A 19,955-nucleotide genomic window follows, 5' to 3' on the forward strand; every position below is an offset into this window, starting at 1 on the left:
CAACAAAGATGTATGGATTATGCCTTCTTCTTTACCTTTCCTTTTATTTATGTATTTCTTGAATCTGTAATTATTAAATTTTATTACTGAATTTATGTCTTTTCCCAGTCATCTCTGTTAGCATTTCCCAAACTGCTTTTTGCCAATGTGACCACAACAAGTGGAAAAAACGGTTAACAGATTTGTTTTTACGTTTCGTGCGGAAATATTAAATTTACAGGCGGTAAAATTAACTAGTTTTAATTATCCCCGTCATGCATATTGTCTTACTTGTTAAAAATAAACTGTCACAACGAGTCTACTCACACAAGGAAAAATTATCAATTCCTTCATTATTTCTGAAAATTAAATAAATATCGCGTTTCGAAAAGGTTTCTTAACTATACAATCGTTTATTTTAACCTAAATTGCTCTTACTACCAAAGCTGTGAATCTCTGATTTCGCCAATGATTTGTCCAGCCTTTTGTAGCGCCTAAAAACAATACAGGCAATGATGGATAAATGTGATTGGGAAAATGAAATAAAATAGATTCAGAAAATCAATGAAAAATGGTTTATACATACTTTGAGCATTTCAGTTGCATCGTTCCGCCTTCTGTGTATATCGTCAGACTCTTCAAGAAGCTCGTTAAATTGCTCGGTCTATGAGAAAAGTCATTTTTATAAGAACTAAATAAAAGTTTTTTACAACAATCATTCCACATTTGAAATCAGACCGGCTCCAATTTAGGGGCAATGTAATTTCAACTAAAGTAATTGGTTTGAACCCGGGAGTATCGTTAAAAAATGTAGATCGTCCAGGTTGGTATAGTCCTAAGAAGGACTGTTTTACAAACATGTAATTTCAACTATTAGATTAGGGCGTCCGGGGACTATCCTCACTAAATTTGGACTATTACACATCGCATTATAGATAAAGATTTTACTGCATAATGCAGTATAAAACTTTAAGAGTTTTATATCGTCAGAACAAGTTTAGATTTCAGAGCCGTTGTTAACTAGGTAAAAAAATTTTTGGGAGGTTTTACAAAAGAGAAGTTGCTCCATTTCCGATGACTATGAAGCTGGTTCAAATTGCAAACACATTCCTTTAGCCCTTTGTTGCATGTAAACTTTGTTTGTTTATTGCCAGTTAACCTGCCTTAAGCTTCATTGACTGTTTTCTAATATTTTCACTCCTGAAAGGAGTATATTTTGATTTGCCAGGAGGTGCCATAAGGCACAATGGCCCATATATAGGCCAGTCCTAACCTACGTCATTAAAGACAAAAGATAAACAATACACTACAAATATACGACAATTTTCAAGTCTTACTTTATAGAGTTTTTCTACCAGTTCGCTTTGAATTCTTTCCTTAACGTTATTGACCAGAAAACACATCACAGCTTTGGGTATGCTGGAAAAAATAGGACGCGACAAAAATTACGATGTAAACACGACGAGTATAAAAGTCGAGAGAAATGCACACGAAACAAACCTGTCTTGAATATTTTTTCGGACGATGTCAAAATAGGACGTAATGAGTTGCTCTTAAATCATAGAAAAAAATATCTTAAAAAACTGACTCAAAAATACATAAAATAAAACGAAAATAAGCCAGTTTAGGGATAAATGACGATCACTTACGAACTAAATCCGATTCCTTTTGTTGTCTTGCAGACATATCTATCTTTGACGTCGCATTTTGATTTGTTTTCGATGCCGTTTTACTTCCCTCGGCATCTGACTTCTGCTCCTTTTAAAATATGGCAGAGGTCAGCATGAATAATATAATGTTATTTATCAACCAAACGATCATCAATAACCAGTGTAACTCCTTATTGTTCATTGATATTCATCATCATCATCACAATGATGTTCACAGAGTTATTCCTAAAAACTTTTCTGACGACATATAATTTTATGTTCGTTTTCTGAACAGATACTTTAGGGATAAAGGGGAACAAACCGGGATGTGTAAGTACTATGTAGGTACAATGACATGAAAAGTGTTTTTTGTTTAGTAGATGTAAGTACAGCAGTAACATGAAAAGTCATGAAGATAAAAGATGTCTTCTTATTACCAGCATCGAGCTTGCCGATGTACCAGCCCAGAAATCTGGATGGTTCGTGTTGATGTAAGCAAGTTCTATCTTCACAAGATTCTCCACCTTGACAAGAACAGATATATCAATATGGATAAAAGGGAGCATTATTATGATAAACAGTTGGTGTACTCACCATATCATTGGTTGGGTTAAGTCTTTTAAAAAGCATGTCCGAAACAACTTCAACAATACGATTACGTAAAGCGGGAAATCTCTTCATTTCTACAATCTGAAGATAATAAAACATTTCAATAATTTTTTTGTTTAAGTACTCGTGTTGTGGTCAATTTATACAACCCACTTGTTAAAATACTCGTATTATAGTAAATTTACAAAACCCACTTGTGTAAAAGAATGTTGAATAATGCGTAACATTTCTTCATGAACAAGATCAACACATCTCAGACCAGGATCCTCAAGTCGACGAATTTGTCGTTTTACGAGTAGTTCAAAGGATATTTCTGGCACAAAAAGAGCCGGACGGGGACCCTATGCTCAAACAATAAAAAATGGTTTATTTTCATAGAAAGATACAGAACGTTGAAGACTATTCATTTATCACAGAAAATAAGTTTATTTGAGGAAGCAAAAACCAAATTCTTCGCTTAATCTGTAAACAATGGATGTCAGTATGAAAATCGAAAATTTTATGTAAAAATTTAACATGCTGTGGGAAAATCTAACATGCTGTGTAAAATCTATGACGCTGTGTGAAAATCTAACAAGCTGTGTAAAATCTATGATGCTGTGTGAAAATCTAACATGCTGTGTAAAATCCATGATGCTGTGTGAAAATCTAACATGCTTTGTAAAATCTATGATGCTGTGTGAAAATCTAAAATGCTGTGTAAAATCTATGATGCTGTGTGAAAATCTAACAAGCTGTGTAAAATCCATGATGCTGTGTGAAAATCTAACATGCTGTGTAAAATCCATGATGCTGTGTGAAAATCTAACAAGCTGTGTAAAATCCATGATGCTGTGTGAAAATCTAACAAGCTGTGTAAAATCTATGATGCTGTGTGAAAATCTAACAAGCTGTGTAAAATCCATGATGCTGTGTGAAAATCTAACAAGCTGTGTAAAATCCATGATGCTGTGTGAAAATCTAACAAGCTGTGTAAAATCCATGATGCTGTGTGAAAATCTAACAAGCTGTGTAAAATCCATGATGCTGTGTGAAAATCTAACAAGCTGTGTAAAATCCATGATGCTGTGTGAAAATCTAACAAGCTGTGTAAAATCCATGATGCTGTGTGAAAATCTAACAAGCTGTGTAAAATCCATGATGCTGTGTGAAAATCTAACAAGCTGTGTAAAATCCATGATGCTGTGTGAAAATCTAACAAGCTGTGTAAAATCCATGATGCTGTGTGAAAATCTAACAAGCTGTGTAAAATCCATGATGCTGTGTGAAAATCTAACAAGCTGTGTAAAATCCATGATGCTGTGTGAAAATCTAACAAGCTGTGTAAAATCCATGATGCTGTGTGAAAATCTAACAAGCTGTGTAAAATCCATGATGCTGTGTGAAAATCTAACAAGCTGTGTAAAATCCATGATGCTGTGTGAAAATCTAACATGCTGTGTAAAATCCATGATGCTGTGTGAAAATCTAACATGCTGTGTAAAATCTATGATGCTGTGTGAAAATCTAACAAGCTGTGTAAAATCCATGATGCTGTGTGAAAATCTAACAAGCTATGTAAAATCCATGATGCTGTGTGAAAATCTAACATGCTGTGTAAAATCCATGATGCTGTGTGAAAATCTAACATGCTGTGTAAGAATCGAGCTATGTCCGTAAAAATCATAGTTTAGGAATAAAACAAGATCCTCCACATATTTTCACAAATAGAAATCTTTCCACAAGAAATACCATAAGTTCATGTAAATTCCTACCGTTGCGTTTTGTATAGCTGTAAGAATATCTGTCGTTGACAAGTCACCAAGAGCGTCCATATTTTGCAGTTTTTTGCCAAAGGTGTCGTGAAATATATAAGAAATCCTTGCGCCACCACATCTAGAATCAAAAACAATAAATAAAGCGTTCAGATGATTAAAGAAAGGTCAGATGGATATAAAACACAATAAAATATACTTAAAAAGCCACGTACATTTCTGATATTTCGATATCTTTGGCTGTTCCTTCAATAATTGCACAATAGGTTGAAGCAAACTTTGTTACCAACTGAAGTAATGTTGGCCCCTAAAGATAATATAAAATGTCAATTACCAAGCGGTCAAAAGTTTCGTAGCGCTTAAACAACCTTCAAGATTTAGAAGAATTTCAGGTTTCAGTTTGACAGAAGGATTTAAGAAATATTAAGGCTTTTTAACATTTTCTCCGTAAAAAGAAGTAGCAAAAAAAAATAAATCAATCTTTGCTGTTTTTCTTTGTGCTAAAAATTTAACACAAATCACCAACTGTCATGAAGCTGACGACACCAGTTTCAATAATACTGTTCGCCATGGCTCTGCAAGTTGCAACCTCCTTGAGAGTTGAAAATATTCACACATCGTAATTTACGCATATTTCATTTAAATCTGGAGAACAGATTTCTCACGTCACCATTCATACAGCGAGGGGGGGGGGGTGAAGAGACTCTTTATTATATAACATGGTAATTCTACATTTCTACAAGGGTGTGTTTATGTTTAAAGTACAAACCTTATCAACAACAGGTTTACCATAAGATGCAAGTAGTTGCTGATGTTGTGAAATCATCACATTGACACGTGACTTTAGACTAGGAAGGCAATTTCTGATATGATTCATCAAAAGCTGAAACGGACAATACACAAAAATGTATGAGCTGAAAAGATTGTGCATGGTGATTTATCAAAATGCAAGCAGTTGATTCGGAGAGCGGATCGTGAAATTTGGCCATAAGCAAAAAATTCTTGAAAACCTTATTCAAAGATCTTGAAAGATAAAGGGTCCCATTCTTTGCTGCTAATGCTGGATAATGTTGCTGAAAGAACTCTCGTTCATCTGATAATGCTTCTGCAATAGTCTGAAATTATCATTGAAAATAGTAATGAGAAATTTCCTAAGTCATAAGAACAGCATAAACCACTGGGCTTTCATTGAAAGTAGCCCCCAGTTAAAACAAGTAATAAAGTTTGATATATTTTTAAGAATTAAAGGTAAATCACCTTTCTGTTATTGATATCTAGTTGACTTCGGTTAACAACACCTATGATTCCTAATTTCACTGGAATCACTAAAAATAAATATAAAAAACAATAATACAGTAAACAAAGCAGTGTGCGAATTAACGGTGTGCAATGTGCAATTTGCACATCGTTTTAGCTAAAATGAAAACAAATGCACATCACTTTTTCAAACGATGTGCAAAAATCAGCGGTTTTAACGAAAAACACTGTCGTAAATCATATGAATTTGTTCACGTTTAAAAATATTAATTTAACAATTAGCGCTATATAATAATTAACGTAATATCGATTTGATTATGCCTCTAAAGAAACACTTTTGTCTAAAAATCTGCACATCGTTTTTTCTGAACTAATTCGCACACTGAAACAAAGCAATGACATAAATAATGCATTATATATTAATATTTACAAAACATGTAATCTATAATCAACAATGGATAATCATATTCTATAAGAATGTTTCATATCTTATCATGTATCATATCTTCATTTAACTTCATTTAATCATATTCTATAAGGTAGATTTAGTCATTCATTCTAGATTTATTCATGTTACCCACTAATCCCCTTAATATATTCCTATACATCTCCACATCATCCCAAAATGTACCTCTTCCATACAATACATCCAAAGCATCAGTGCCAGGATCCATCAGATCAAGTTTTGGGCACACTGCAATGGTTCTGTTGCCAGCAGGATCAACTTCCTTTGCAATTTTTATTGATTCAGAAGTTGCCATGTCAGTGTTCGCTGGTGTTACAGCAAGAATTATACTGTTAGGATTTTTAATATATTTCAAGACAAGGTCTCTCATTTGATTTTCAATGTCTGGTGGCTGATCACCAACTGGAACCTTAAAAAATAGCAAAGAATCCAGTAAATTATAGAATGAACAATATGTTTTTTATTGCAACTTTAATCTGTTTTTCTGTTTCATAGTAAATTTCATTTCTGTTCACATGATTTAACACATCACCACCAAAAATGAAAACTTCAGGTTTATGGAGTTTTTGGTTATATACTTGAATTTTCTTCACTAGTTATAGCCATGATTTTAAAGACAAGGCTGAATGAGCTTTTACGTAGGTACCTACCTTTGTGATACCAGGAAGATCGACAAGAGTTAAATTGACAACTTTGGGTGAATAAATCGTTAGAATAATTGGTTCTTGTGATATGCCCTGAAGGAAGAAAAATTTTGACTGAGAAGTATGCTAAAATATGATTGAAAGAAGCTCCAAAAAGATGAAAAAAAATTGTGAACAAACTGACTTTATTATGACCCGTTAATCTCTCAGTCTCCCTTTCAATCTCATCTCGGATTTCATAAAAATCTGCAAATTTCTAAATGAAAGAATGCGCAATACAACATTCGGCAAAACTGCCATAAAATTAACTTATCAGTGACAATTTAAAAATTTGTAGTATTCAATTTAACCTTATCTTTAATATGATGAAACTTTCCCCATTCTTCCGAGTCATCTATTTCCACAGATTCATCGTCACTGCCTTCACTTTCGTTTTTCTTAATCCTTCGCCATTTTGATGATGAATGCACAAGTTGCAAGATTAGTGGACGTCTTGTGACAATACCAGGTCCTACAAAAACAATGAGATTCAAAATTGCATATTTGTCTTATATTGTCATAATTTTATTCACAACCAAAAAAGAATGAAATTTTCACCTCTGGGGAGAAAATCCCTTCCAACAATTCCTTCTAAAACAGAACTTTTTCCGCTACTCTATAAGTTTATATGATCATAAAATGTTGAAAAAATGTTTCATGAGTCTACATTATGATTATTAAGTCGAAAAGGAAGAATCTTCTGGACTTTGGGCAATTCTTATTTACTAACAGTCGAATTTCACCAATAAAACTCTAATGAAACGCCAAATCGAAAAGACATAAAAGTGGCCTTTTTTGGAGGCTATGTTGAAGGTATGTGATTAAGCAGAACAAAATTCAAAGAGAAATTCCGAAGGCAAAACCTTCTGTCATTAAATATAAACAAATGATTGCGAAAGGAAATGTTTTACCTGCGTTCCAACGACAACAATTTGCGGTAACTGAATGGCTTCAGTGCCAACAGTATTAAACACATCTTGAAGTTTATTTATAACTGGTATCAACTGTTCCATTTTCTTTGAAATATTACGGAATTAAAAAGGACTAAGAATTGAACTATTTCAAAACAAAGTCACTTTCAATTTTATCCTCTCATATCCCCTAGCATCCCGAAGGTGCGAGTTCATATCCCCTATGGTCAGCAGATCGTTTTCATCATCTACAAGAAAATGAACTGTGATTTACCAGGAATGGAAGCATGCCGCCATCTTGTTCAATTCAACATGGCAGATGTTTATTTGCAAGCATCGCGGATTGTAGAAAATGTTTTAAAAAAAAAAGGAGCACCGAAGAGCTTAGTGCTTGAGAACAGCAAGATAAAAAACAAAAAGAAACTATACGCATTAGTTTGCGAATCAATAAAATGTAAGAAATGAATCGATTTTATTTAGCGTTGATTACTTGCTGTAAGAAGCAGCATGTTGTCTATGAAATTGAATTAGCAAATTGACATGAACATCATGATACTAAATTGAGTGCCATGATCAGAAAAATTTAATTTAAATAAGTTCCAAAGCCTAATAATCATTCAAACCTTATAGATAAGCGCAGTTCACCAACAGTGAGAATATCATTAGGCAAAACATTGAAACTTTGTTTTAACCGTAGACAAATCAGTAACAGATCAACTGTTGGAATCATCCAGACTACTACACCTAGAGAAAAAGGTAAAATACACAAAAAGTGTCAAAAAAATGACATAAACATTTTCAACGTTGTCCGACCAACTTTATCTTTACGTCATGATTCATAGTTGAACTATCCAATGGCACTCGTTCTTGTTTATGACTTCCTATTTGGCCATGGTCTTCGAGTTGGAGGTCATTTTAAACTTGTCATGACTAGAAATAAAACCAGTTTAAATGCTGCCTTAGCAAGAATGAAAATAAAATCTCAAGTAGTACACAACAAAGATCTTTTACCCAGCAATATTCAGGAAAATCAAGGTGAGGCTGAATTTGTCATTGATATGGTTCATAGGGGATACATAAGGATTAACATTGACTATTTGTTGTTTAGGTATACACATTCCACGGTATGTTCGCGTTAATACATTGAAAACGTGCGTGGATGAAGTGACGTCTTACTTTTCTCAAGAAGGATTTAAGATGAACATTAAAAGATTTGATTTAAGCAAGGTATTGTTCTGTTATTAACGTGAGGGAAGGGTTGTGTTAAATGTAGGAGGGACTTTGACTTTGATAATCTTAAAGAAACTTGCGGAGTTAAGATAATAGTTTTATGACGATGTCATTGACATTTTAGATGACTTCAAATTCGTTCACAATGGATGAACACATTCCCAATGTTCTTGTCTTCCCACCGACGACAGATCTTCACGATAATTCCCTTTACAAAGATGGCAAGATTGTCTTTCAAGATAAAGTAAGTTGGACAAATGAATCTTTTGAAAAAAAAAGAAAATCTTTTATTTTCCTCTGACACCTCGAGCAAATCATCAAATACACTCTCCTCTATCTTTATCTCAGATTTTTATGTTCTTTCATTCTCTAGGCAAGCTGTTTTTCAGCGTTCGTCCTCAATCCTTCACCTGGTAGTCACGTGATCGACGCGTGTTCTGCTCCTGGGAACAAGACTAGTCATCTGGCTGCTATCATGGGCAACAAAGGGTCAGTATATTTCGTGTTGATCATAGCAGTACATCTACGAAGAGCTTACGTCTGTTCTTGCTTTTAGAAAAATCTTTGCTTTTGACATTTCTCAAAAGAGAATTTCAACGATGAAAAGATTGCTGTCGCGTTCTGGTGTATCCATTGCAGTGATAAAGCATGAAGACTTCTTGAAGGTGGGTTGAAAATTGCCAATTACTGTACGATATAACAACGCTATAAGATGTTTGTAAATGTAGATCGTCCAGGTTGGTATAGTCCTGAGAAAGACTGTTTTTGTTGTTGTTGACTGATATTTCGACAACCTTAGCGGTAGTCATCTTCAGAGTCAAAATGAAGATGAGTCAAATTTTGACTGTGAAGATGACTACCGCTAAGGTTGTCGAAACGTCAGTCAACAACAACAAAAACAGTCCTTCTCAGGACTATACCAACCTGGACGATCTACATTTACAAACATGTAAGGATGCTCCCGTGCTCAAACCATTTACTTTAATACTATAACATCGTTCTTCAGATCAATCCTACCAATCCTATGTACACAAACGTTCATTATATTCTTGTGGATCCTTCATGTTCTGGCTCAGGGATGATCCACAGATTGGATTATGCATCTTGTTATCAAACTGAAATGGTAAATTTCCTTTACATCATTCTGAACAGCAATACAATAAAATCATCTCCTACGTACATCTCGCTTATGTAGGATGAAAAAGAAAGAAGGAGAGTTTCGTCGCTTGCGTATTTTCAGTTGAAAGCTTTAAGTCACGCTCTGTCTTTTCCAAATGTGAAGAGAGTGGTTTATTCCACTTGCTCTTTGCATGACGCGGTAAAACTGTTGTCCTCTTTCAATTAGGAGACGATGATAACAACGTTTTATTTATGTTTTTATTAGGAAAATGAGGAAGTGGTTGCAAAGGTTTTGAGAACGTTTCAAGAAAAGTTTCAGTTGGAATTTGCTTTGCCCGAATGGCCTCACAGAGGACGAACTTTGTTTTCCGAAGGTGGGTGAATTCACCGTAAAGTTTGTGGTGTGTGTATGTGCTAGTGTGTTTTAAAATGTTATTTTTCTGTCTGTTTATTCTTGAAGCATGGAAATGTGTGCGCGCCTCTCCGCAGGAAGGCTCTACGAGTGGTTTTTTCTTGGCCTCGTTTGTCTTAAAGGAATCGTTAAAAGAATACGAAACAGATAAAAAAATAAGAAAGATAAACTTAAATGGAGATGGATGTATATCGAGAAAAGAAGATTGGACTAGTGTCATTAAAAACGGAACAGATTTTCTTAGGAAAAGTGAAAAGACCAACGACACAAACTCAAAAACCGCAAAAAGGAAACGCTTAAATCTGAGCAATAATACAGAGACAAATTGTTCATTTCAAGAAAACAGGAAACTTAAACATTCACGAACGAAAGTGGAGAATCATCCGGATATTTTATTTAATAAGAAAGTAACAAGAACGATGAATGTTAGAAATATGAAATGGTGGTATGTCCTTAGAACTGATCTTAGAAAATGCTCTTCTCAACAATTCGATAAACAGCGCGAAAAAATTCTGAAAAGATCGCTGAAAAGAAAAAGATTAGAAGCAAGCATGAACAAAGAAAGTTGATAAAAATTTCAAAACGAAACACCATGGCGAATTCCTCTACAATTTATTTAGATGTTCTAGCTTTCGTTCAATTACTAATATATACAAATACATACTTACATCAATTTTTCGTTCATTATTTACAAATCCAACTATTGCACGGTCATTCATTCAACCGGGCCGCAAACCGTCACATGGTGATTATTATTTTTACAATTTTCACATGATAGTTTCATAAGGAAACAACAACATAACCTGAAAAGTACCTGACGTCATCGATACCTGACGTCACCAACACCTGACGTCACCAACACCTGACGTCACCAACACCTGACGTCACTGACACCTGACATCGACACCTGACATCATCGACACCTGACGTCATCGACACCTGACGTCATCGACGTCTCTTTTTCGATGTTTGAGGGTAACATTTTGGACAAAACCATTTGCCCTTTGGTGGATCGGTGATTCCGACACAACCATAATGAAACCATTCGATTGGGCACTACATTGTAAAAGACAGAGAACACACGTTATGCAAACACTAACCCGAGAATTTGCTCTGAAAATGAAATAATGAGATATGGCATTTAAAGTCATGGCATTTAAAAAGTTTATAGAATTTGCAGGTTACTAAATCCAAGTTATGAATATAAATAAAAGATAATTAAGATTAGGACATACATTTGGATTATCACATCCAACCATTTCTCCATATGAAACCTAAATAAAAGATCATTTAGTTGATGAGAGAAAATTACGGTCAAAAGCCACTCCATCATCAAGTTACACCAATGAGGTTGATAAAATATCAAAATACCTGGTTACAAAGGCAATATCGTGGTTCATTTGGATCATAAACCCAGTCCACAGACTGTGAAATAACCGCTGTTTGCAATGGTGCAGAATCAACAATCGGCGTCTTTTGCCTAAAATAACACTTTGGAATAAGATAGAAGCTTTGAAAATATCTAAACACAGTAAAGCATACTTTTTGCTTCTTGCACTTTGTTTATTTCCTGATGGACTTGGATTTAGAGAAGAGTTAAGCTCCAGGTGTGACATAGATGGTGAGGATCCATAGTTGATATTTAACGCTGCAGGTGTTCCAGGATAGGGGCCACCCATTTGTGTTGTCGACGTCATTGATGTGTTTATAGATAGACCTATGGTGAATAAGAAGACGTTAACTCTACTATTGAATATTTCAACCTTTCTTGAGAACTCTTCACAATTTCACATTATTATTGACAAAATATTTGCTCACCGGGATATTCCGATTTTATTGATTGCCCATAAGCTTTTGTGTTGCTGTTTTTTCTTCCGGGCATTGGATACAATTGAGAATCTGAATGAGAAGGTGCAGCACTTGTGCTTGCTCCCACTGTTCCTGTTCGTACATATACATCCATAAGTATTCAAATTTAACCATTCATACAAAAGGCACAATATATTACCGATGTTATACTGCATTGACTGTGGGCCAGCTAATGACATCTTTTGATCTAATGACATATAGATGTTAAATGAGCCTGAGCAAGAGTTATAGTCTGGGAGACTGACTGTTGACACAGGGACAGAAATGTCCCCATTTGGCAGATCTTCCGCAAACACATCTATTGTAGTTGCCTTTCGTTCTGTAATCAAATGATTTCATTTAATGTCTATCACTGTAGAACATTAATGACAAAGCTACAAATTCTACTTTTGTAACTTACTATGGGAATGTGCTGATGGTGGAATGATGTTACGAGCCAAGGGTTGTATAGGTTGAAGGGTATTAAGGCTCGGTACTTCTGGGGTGGATACTTCATCTAGCTGTAATGATCCTACATTTAAAGAAATAGAGATGTTCTATGTAGGAAAGTGAAGAGATTATGCAGCATGGAAAGCTGTTACTCTTACTTTGCTCAAGGATTTCTGTTATACCAGCATTATCTGCCTCAAGTTCCATCTTGAACTTTGATAATTCTTGATCCAATTTACGCAAATGTCGATCTACCAAATCATAAATACTCGAAGCTATAGAAACCTTCTCCTCTGCATCATCTAACGCCTTTGTATATTCCTGTAGAAATAAATATGGAGTAATGACATTTATTTCGATATTAAAACATTTTAGTGGAAATATCTACCTGTTTTAATATTTTATAGTATTCATCTCGCCATTCTTGAGTTGCAGTTGCCGCATTAGAAAGGAATTCTCGAACTTTCATTTCCAAATCATCAATCCCATCTGCAAAGATCAAGCTCAAATCAAGTCAATGAAGACTTTCATTATGAATAAAATCATAGAACTTACTCTGCACTTGTAAATCCATTTCTCGTATTTCAGTAAATCTATCTCTCAGATCAATTGGCAACTGCTCAATCACTAACAAGGATTTATTTAAGTAATCTCATGACACAGTTGCATTATGGGATATATAGCAAATGGTACAATGTCCACACAACATAGTATTATACAAATTGATATATGAAAACGCTTACTCAAACAAAACACACACTTATTGTAAATAACATTTTAATACAATTAAATAGTCAAATGGAAATATATTAGACAATCATATCAAACACATTTTTTGCCAAATTCATTTCTTTTTGCAGTAATCAGGATGATTAGTGAAATGTCATTGTGAAAAATATTCAACAAATTTTGGATTGTAAATTTTCGATAAGTGCACATCCACTGAAAATCCAGGTGCATAGAGCAATTGAATAAAGTTTGCAATGCACAAAATGGCGTCTGTACAACGAACGAAAAAGTTGAAAATATCCAGTAATTAAGCATAACGTGGTAAAACAAAATAAACAAACACGTAAACACGCTTATTTTTCACGATCATAATCAACTTACACTCAAGGTAATCCTCAAGATAATGCATTATTTAATAAAAGCCAATATCTATTTTTTCTTCTTGTTCTATTGCAAATGTTCCGCCATATTGATTTCGGCAATCTACCGCTGACCAAATTTTACTGACGGCTCAGGTTAACAACATTAGAATATATTATACATAATTTCTTAATTTGTAAATTTTTTTCATTTGTAAGTTCAAGTCAGACGCATCGAGCTTCCATTAGCTAAAACACAACATGAAATTGCTGAAAACGTCCTTTAACCGTTCATTTGGTCAATGTAGACAGGTTTTCTTATTTCATCTAGGAAGGACAATGAATTGTTTTAAAAGCGCGCACTATGCAACTGACGCAAAGGTTTGTACGTTCACGCGCCGTTTAGCATTTTACCAGCTGAGGTAAAAAAATATTTATGCAAATTCCAAGCTGTTTCCCGGAAATGATAAATTTATGCAACATAAATAAAGCTTGTAAAATCTTTCTTGGAAAGACTGTAAGCATTAACCTTTTTTATTTAGACTGAATTAAAGAGAACAATACTCTATGATTTTCATATCAGCCAAGGTGCAAAAATGGTTCCCTTTTGTGGTTGGTCAATGCCCGTACAATACAAGGATGGCGTCATAGTCTCCCATAACCACACAAGGACAGAAGCTTCAATATTCGATGTGTCTCACATGCTACAATTTAAATTACATGGGAAAGATAGGATTAAATTTTTGGAGAGTTTAGTGGTTGCTGACATTGATGGTCTTAAAGAGAATCAAGGAACTTTATCTGTGTTTACTAACGAGCAAGGTGGAATAAAAGATGATCTCATCATTAATAAGCTGCCAAATGAACTTTATGTAGTCTCGAATGCTGGTTGTGCAGATAAAATCACTGAACTAATGCAAGTGAGTAATATTTCATAAGTGTTTAAACATAGAGTGTTAATGTGGTTGGAAAAGAATTACTAAAATATGTTATTTCAGGAAAGTTGTGCTATGGTAAAAAATGTTATGGATGTTGCATTAGAATTTCTAGAGGATAGATCATTAATTGCACTTCAAGGTTTGAAATTTTATTTAAAATGATAGAAAATTGCCCGAATAAAAACCTCTTGTTGTATTTTTTGAACTAGGACCTAAAGCTGCCGCTGCTCTGCAGGAAGGAATAACAGAAGACCTTAGCAATCTTTACTTTATGAATGGTTTCACAACCAATGTCTTTAACATTACTGATGTTCGTGTAACTAGATGTGGTTACACTGGGGAAGATGGTTTTGAGGTGAGTAAGTTATAGTATGATTAAAAAATATCAACATGTACATCATCATTCCTCTTACTTCATCTTAGTTATCAGTCCACAATAAGGATGTCCAAAAACTTTGTGAGTTGCTATTGGACAGTAAAACAGCTGATGTTCGAATGGCCGGCCTTGCTCCGAGAGATAGCTTGCGGCTGGAAGCTGGCCTGTGTCTCTATGGCAATGACATTAATGAGACAACAACACCTGTTGAGGCGTCATTATTGTGGACAATTGGTACAACGTGTTTGTGTAATTTTTATGTTTGCTAATTACGATTTGGTCATAATGATTTATACTGTTTTATAAATATATTATTTGTACTGAAGTTTGAAGTATTAATTGATGATTTTTTAGGTAAAAGACGACGAGCAAACGCAGACTTTCCTGGAGCCGACGTAATCATAAAACAAATCGCGGACAAACCAACAAAGAAAAGGATTGGTTTGCTGTCTTCAGGTCCACCAGCAAGAGGTAAAATAGTCGGTATTTTGTTGACGATTATTTCGCTTTGTTAAAGTTATAATTGCTATTTCTAGCTGGTGCAGTTATTTTGGATGCAGATGACAACGAAATAGGTAATTTAAGAACGGTATTTAAAGTATATGTAAAGTTTGTTTTTTTCTCCCATAACGGAGTTGATGTGTATTGTCAACTTTAGGTTTCAATGCTTATAAAACTACGTTAATTTTTAGGCAAAGTTACAAGTGGGTGTCCTTCGCCAAGTTTGCCAAAACAGAACATCGCCATGGGATATGTGCCACGAAAATACGTTAAAAACGGGACAATTTTGAAACTAAAAGTTCATAAAAAACTTGTTCCTGCTACCGTTACTAAAATGCCATTCGTCCCTACGAAATATCACTTTCCAGCAAAATCTTGAATTGAGTTAATTCTACACTCACACGAATCCCCCCCCGGAAGAATTTATGCAAGCATTTAATGGCACGGGGGGAGCGTACGAAATATCAATAATACTTGTTACAAATATACTATCCAATGTTTCATTGTTTTTAACGCTAGTTCAAGTTACCTCTGATAGTAAATACTTGTCCTCAAATTTCTCTTTTAAAGTTTGTATCATTCCTTTTTCAAGCGAAATCGCGCGAATACTCGCCTCAATCTTCTTTTCATTCTTCTCGAGGTAGTGCGAAGTGTCGTTTATCAATTTATTAAGATTTTCGTCGTCCGCCTCGTCCAGAGGTACGTCTGTTTTTATCGGTGGATTAAAACGAAAATATATGTCTTTTGGAAGTAAATCTTCAAGGATTGTGTGCACAGCTGAAAGCGAAGAATTGAAATAAAATCAATAAAAGAAATTGGTTTGATCATCGCACTTTGAAATGACATTATACTTATAACTTTCAAGTTATTTGCTCATCTAGCTAAAAGTTTTATTCTTATTGACTGAATGTTCACCGTCAAACAAAGAATAGACGAATATTTTGATACACAAACCCTTGATTTGAAAGATCATTTTTTATATAAAAAAAACTTGCGTGCTGATCAAAATTTATGAACAATTTTCGTATATAAGAACGTTTAGAAATAATTTTACACTTTATTTCTGGAATAGGACTTATAAAATAAACAGATGCTTGTAATTACATTACTTTCTACAACTTTTGACTACTTCATTTAAGAAAACATTTAACTTAACCTTCAGTGTCCGTTGCGCTGGCAACAACTTTAAGAAGTTTTTCTCGCAAACTACTGAATGTCGAGTTAGTATATCGTGATGGCGTATGGTAGATCCCAGTCCCCAAAGATATAACACACTGTATTTGTGAACATGGCCAGATCAATTTGGCTTCGTGAATAGCGAGGGCACAAGGACTGTTAGTGAGAAGACCACCATCCTAATAAATAGATAACATAAATCAAGAAGTGCAGTCAGTCTAGACATTTTAGTCCTGTAGCCCGTCTAGACATTTTAGTCCTGTAGCCAGTCTAGACATTTTAGTCCTGTAGCCAGTCTAGACATTTTAGTCCTGTAGCCAGTCTAGACATTTTAGTCCTGTAGCCAGTCTAGACATTTTAGTCCTGTAGCCAGTCTAGACATTTTAGTCCTGTAGCCAGTCTAGACATTTTAGTCCTGTAGCCAGTCTAGACATTTTAGTCCTGTAGCCAGTCTAGACATTTTAGTCCTGTAGCCCGTCTAGACATTTTAGACCTGTAGCCAGTCTAGACATTTTAGTCCTGTAGCCAGTCGAGACATTTTAGTCCTGTAGCCAGTCGAGGCATTTTAGTCCTGTAGCCAGTCTAGACATTTTAGTCCTGTAGCCAGTCGAGACATTTTAGTCCTGTAGCCAGTCTAGACATTTTAGTCCTGTAGCCCGTCTAGACATTTTAGTCCTGTAGCCAGTCTAGACATTTTAGTCCTGTAGCCAGTCTAGACATTTTAGTCCTGTAGCCCGTCTAGACATTTTAGTCCTGTAGCCAGTCTAGACATTTTAGTCCTGTAGCCAGTCTAGACATTTTAGTCATGTAGCCAGTCTAGACATTTTAGTCCTGTAGCCAGTCTAGACATTTTAGTCATGTAGCCAGTCTAGACATTTTAGTCCTGTAGCCAGTCTAGACATTTTAGTCATGTAGCCAGTCTAGACATTTTAGTCCTGTAGCCAGTCTAGACATTTTAGTCATGTAGCCAGTCTAGACATTTTAGTCCTGCAGTCAGTCTAGACATTTTAGTCATGTAGTCAGTCTAGACATTTTAGTCCTGCAGTCAGTCTAGACATTTTAGTCCTGTAGCCAGTCTAGACATTTTAGTCCTGTAGCCAGTCTAGACATTTTAGTCCTGTAGCCAGTCTAGACATTTTAGTCATGTAGCCAGTCTAGACATTTTAGTCCTGTAGCCAGTCTAGACATTTTAGTCATGTAGCCAGTCTAGACATTTTAGTCCTGTAGCCAGTCGAGACATTTTAGTCCTGTAGCCAGTCGAGACATTTTAGTCCTGTAGCCAGTCGAGACATTTTAGTCCTGTAGCCAGTCTAGACATTTTAGACCTGTAGCCAGTCTAGACATTTTAGTCCTGTAGCCAGTCTAGACATTTTAGTCCTGTAGCCAGTCGAGACATTTTAGTCCTGTAGCCAGTCTAGACATTTTAGTCCTGTAGCCAATCGAGACATTTTAGTCCTGTAGCCAGTCTAGACATTTTAGTCCTGTAGCCAGTCGAGACATTTTAGTCCTGTAGCCAGTGTGGAAGTTTTAACCCTGTGGAAAGCCTGCAAGTTTTAGTCATGTAGTCAATAATCGTAAGTTTCAATTCCCTACCTGATGAATATCACGACCCAGTTTGAACTCCTCAAAATAACCAGGAGCAGCTGAAGAGGCGCGCAAAGCTTCCCATAATTTGTGAGTACAACTTCCGGGATAATGGGACTGAGAGTTGTGACGATGACGATAATTACGAAACACATATGGACGAAGTGTAGATTGGTTAACAAGGGTTGATATGGCGAGCACCTAAATACAAATGAGATGATGTTCAGAGCAAGAGAAAAAGAAAAAGAATCAACAATTTCGTGATAAAATGAATCGTTCGAACTCTGAAGCATCGTTATATGTTTGTAGATGTTGATCATCTAGGTTGGTGTAGTTCTGTTGTTGTTGTTGTTGACAGACATTTCTACATTAGCGGTAGTCATCTTCACTGTCACATGACGTCAGTCAACATCAACACAAACAATCTTTCTCAGGAGTCCATTAACCTGGACGATCTTCATCTACAAACATGTTATCCGCTATTTAGTACTTCAGGAGACCAAACATGATCTGAAAATAAAATCTCCTTCGGGTGTATTCACACCTAAACATCATCTCCTTTACTATATTCGTATGAATGCTGACAGTTTAAAGACACTGAGCATGACAACTAGTGTTTGTAGTTATCTCTACCTTTGGTGTACTTTTATCTGCAGCTGTGTCGATAAGCCGTGTCTCTCCTAGAGCATCTCTGAATGGAAATGAAGCTAGAAGAATCAAGCAACTTCCTTGTTCCCATCTTAAAATGTAATCTTAACAATTCAAGACCGAACCTAAGAATATTCTCGAACTTTGCTGTGTCGTAGTAAGCATGATTCAAAAACAACTTTCCAGTTCCAATAAAAGTATTTACGGAGAAGATTTCTTGAGCAAGATGGCGGTATATTTGTGTACATTGGTCAAGACTGATCTTCTTGACGCCCAAGAGAAATGCTAAAATCGCTCCTGTACTTGAACCACAGATCAAATCAAACATTTTATGAATTTCCATCTTTGCTTCTTCTTGGATTCGTTTCAACAGTTCAATTGCAACAACTCCTCTAATTTAAAAACATCAAAATTATTGTTGATCATGAATATAACAAAACAGTCAACGTTCAAAATCTAAACCTGGAACCTCCACCGTCGATACTCAGAATCTTAATTCCTGGTCCTTTCACGGGATCCGTCCATCCCAACAGCACCAGTCCCTTGCGAGCCTCGCCTTGTATCTGTTTATCAGTAGACTGATAGCAATGTTGAAGGATTTTTGTCACCCCAGACCTACGAGCAAGACTCCTAGCTGACGGGTACCTGTACAACAATGAATGTGTTGTAAAAAAATGAAAGGGTTACCTGTTCTTTTTATGTAACATTCAAATGACAAATACTACTTTTGTATGCAAGCAAACATAACCAGGAATGGATAAAACAATAAACATTTTATTCAAAGTGGTTTTACATGATGTCACGTGACTGACAGCGCTTATGTTAAATAATGAATAACAAAATGAGAGAAAAAACCTTAAAAAATGTTCGTTTAGTTCTTCCAGTCGAATCAAACGTGATTTATCATTCTTTGCACTTTCAAGAAGCTCCAGAAGTCGCGTTGTTCTGTTCTGTACGGTTGCTACAGTGTGAATATTGAGTTCTCTCGTCACAATATTAACTGCAGGAAAATTTCCCAAAACAGGAACACGATATTTGTCTTTGATTGCATAGCAAGAACAATTGTTTATCTTGTTGCTAAGTATTCGATAACAAGATGAACGATGCCTTAAGAGCAATGTTCCCATAACATGACTAAATCATAACCCTTAGATAAAATGTACTGCTGATGCCGCCATCTTGGATTAATTTACTTGTTATGACGTCACTGATCGATAATGACGTCATAGGACAATTCAATTTGTCAATTTGACAATTTGTACATTACTAATGTAAGT

The 19,955-nt window shown here is 35.3% G+C and overlaps 5 protein-coding genes across 5 annotated transcripts; 2 read left to right on the forward strand and 3 right to left on the reverse strand.

Moving 5' to 3' along the window:
* Positions 1 to 27: 27 nt before the first annotated feature.
* LOC124434964 (dynamin-1-like protein) lies at positions 28 to 7,541 on the reverse strand. Its single transcript, XM_046984922.1, has 19 exons — positions 7,309 to 7,541; positions 6,956 to 7,013; positions 6,709 to 6,869; positions 6,543 to 6,614; positions 6,365 to 6,451; positions 5,880 to 6,123; positions 5,249 to 5,316; positions 5,002 to 5,106; positions 4,761 to 4,874; positions 4,207 to 4,298; positions 3,992 to 4,112; positions 2,432 to 2,578; positions 2,223 to 2,318; positions 2,066 to 2,152; positions 1,629 to 1,737; positions 1,480 to 1,531; positions 1,317 to 1,398; positions 566 to 643; positions 28 to 473 (listed from the first exon to the last, which is right to left on the reverse strand). The coding sequence occupies exons 1-19, from the start codon at positions 7,408 to 7,410 to the stop codon at positions 417 to 419; spliced, it is 1,932 nt and encodes a 643-aa protein (XP_046840878.1). The 5' UTR covers positions 7,411 to 7,541; the 3' UTR covers positions 28 to 416.
* Positions 7,542 to 7,570: 29 nt separating this feature from the next.
* LOC124434965 (28S rRNA (cytosine-C(5))-methyltransferase-like) lies at positions 7,571 to 10,729 on the forward strand. Its single transcript, XM_046984923.1, has 11 exons — positions 7,571 to 7,762; positions 8,006 to 8,064; positions 8,151 to 8,343; positions 8,417 to 8,535; positions 8,663 to 8,782; positions 8,912 to 9,027; positions 9,095 to 9,203; positions 9,545 to 9,661; positions 9,734 to 9,856; positions 9,923 to 10,031; positions 10,118 to 10,729. Exons 1-11 carry the CDS (start codon positions 7,588 to 7,590, stop codon positions 10,636 to 10,638), a joined length of 1,761 nt encoding a protein of 586 aa, XP_046840879.1. The 5' UTR covers positions 7,571 to 7,587; the 3' UTR covers positions 10,639 to 10,729.
* On the reverse strand, positions 10,663 to 13,569 carry LOC124434968 (inhibitor of growth protein 3-like). The gene is made up of 11 exons (XM_046984926.1): positions 13,478 to 13,569; positions 12,923 to 12,994; positions 12,756 to 12,856; positions 12,526 to 12,688; positions 12,339 to 12,449; positions 12,078 to 12,257; positions 11,888 to 12,010; positions 11,612 to 11,786; positions 11,441 to 11,549; positions 11,305 to 11,343; positions 10,663 to 11,125 (listed from the first exon to the last, which is right to left on the reverse strand). The coding sequence occupies exons 1-11, from the start codon at positions 13,503 to 13,505 to the stop codon at positions 11,015 to 11,017; spliced, it is 1,212 nt and encodes a 403-aa protein (XP_046840882.1). The 5' UTR covers positions 13,506 to 13,569; the 3' UTR covers positions 10,663 to 11,014.
* A 5-nt stretch (positions 13,570 to 13,574) lies between these two features.
* Positions 13,575 to 15,826, forward strand: LOC124434967 (aminomethyltransferase, mitochondrial-like). The gene is made up of 8 exons (XM_046984925.1): positions 13,575 to 13,836; positions 13,998 to 14,375; positions 14,454 to 14,532; positions 14,603 to 14,748; positions 14,817 to 15,003; positions 15,124 to 15,240; positions 15,306 to 15,344; positions 15,462 to 15,826. The coding sequence occupies exons 1-8, from the start codon at positions 13,717 to 13,719 to the stop codon at positions 15,647 to 15,649; spliced, it is 1,254 nt and encodes a 417-aa protein (XP_046840881.1). The 5' UTR covers positions 13,575 to 13,716; the 3' UTR covers positions 15,650 to 15,826.
* Positions 15,555 to 19,881, reverse strand: LOC124434966 (calcium-independent phospholipase A2-gamma-like). The gene is made up of 7 exons (XM_046984924.1): positions 19,534 to 19,881; positions 19,141 to 19,323; positions 18,804 to 19,070; positions 18,664 to 18,721; positions 18,040 to 18,231; positions 16,427 to 16,625; positions 15,555 to 16,047 (listed from the first exon to the last, which is right to left on the reverse strand). The coding sequence occupies exons 1-7, from the start codon at positions 19,803 to 19,805 to the stop codon at positions 15,791 to 15,793; spliced, it is 1,428 nt and encodes a 475-aa protein (XP_046840880.1). The 5' UTR covers positions 19,806 to 19,881; the 3' UTR covers positions 15,555 to 15,790.
* Between the last annotated feature and the right edge of the window lie 74 nt (positions 19,882 to 19,955).

This window comes from Xenia sp. Carnegie-2017, unplaced genomic scaffold, assembly GCF_021976095.1.
Source record: "Xenia sp. Carnegie-2017 unplaced genomic scaffold, XeniaSp_v1 HiC_scaffold_14, whole genome shotgun sequence".
In the NCBI taxonomy this organism is placed as follows: Eukaryota; Metazoa; Cnidaria; class Anthozoa; order Malacalcyonacea; family Xeniidae; genus Xenia; species Xenia sp. Carnegie-2017.

Bases quoted from the DNA above. Each gene is read 5' to 3' on its own strand.
- LOC124434964 (XM_046984922.1), bottom strand. From the start codon at position 7,410: ATGGAACAGTTGATACCAGTTATAAATAAACTTCAAGATGTGTTTAAT. The intron at 2,579-3,991 runs GTAGGAATTTAC...GTTTGAGCATAG, and splicing joins CAGCTATACAAAACGCAACG to GGTCCCCGTCCGGCTCTTTT. The intron at 1,532-1,628 runs GTAAGTGATCGT...CTATGATTTAAG, and splicing joins AAAGGAATCGGATTTAGTTC to AGCAACTCATTACGTCCTAT.
- LOC124434965 (XM_046984923.1), top strand. From the start codon at position 7,588: ATGGAAGCATGCCGCCATCTTGTTCAATTCAACATGGCAGATGTTTAT. The intron at 7,763-8,005 runs GTAAGAAATGAA...TTTTAACCGTAG, and splicing joins AGTTTGCGAATCAATAAAAT to ACAAATCAGTAACAGATCAA. The intron at 9,857-9,922 runs GTAAAACTGTTG...TGTTTTTATTAG, and splicing joins CTTGCTCTTTGCATGACGCG to GAAAATGAGGAAGTGGTTGC.
- LOC124434968 (XM_046984926.1), bottom strand. From the start codon at position 13,505: ATGCATTATCTTGAGGATTACCTTGAGT. The intron at 12,011-12,077 runs GTAATATATTGT...ATGTACGAACAG, and splicing joins GTCAATGCAGTATAACATCG to GAACAGTGGGAGCAAGCACA. The intron at 11,126-11,304 runs GTATGTCCTAAT...TTTACAATGTAG, and splicing joins TTGGATGTGATAATCCAAAT to TGCCCAATCGAATGGTTTCA.
- LOC124434967 (XM_046984925.1), top strand. From the start codon at position 13,717: ATGAAATTGCTGAAAACGTCCTTTAACCGTTCATTTGGTCAATGTAGA. The intron at 13,837-13,997 runs GTTTGTACGTTC...TTTTTTATTTAG, and splicing joins ACTATGCAACTGACGCAAAG to ACTGAATTAAAGAGAACAAT. The intron at 15,345-15,461 runs GTAATTTAAGAA...GTTAATTTTTAG, and splicing joins TGCAGATGACAACGAAATAG to GCAAAGTTACAAGTGGGTGT.
- LOC124434966 (XM_046984924.1), bottom strand. From the start codon at position 19,805: ATGGGAACATTGCTCTTAAGGCATCGTTCATCTTGTTATCGAATACTT. The intron at 19,324-19,533 runs GTTTTTTCTCTC...ATTGTTGTACAG, and splicing joins CTAAACGAACATTTTTTAAG to GTACCCGTCAGCTAGGAGTC. The intron at 18,232-18,663 runs GTAGAGATAACT...ATTTGTATTTAG, and splicing joins CAGATAAAAGTACACCAAAG to GTGCTCGCCATATCAACCCT.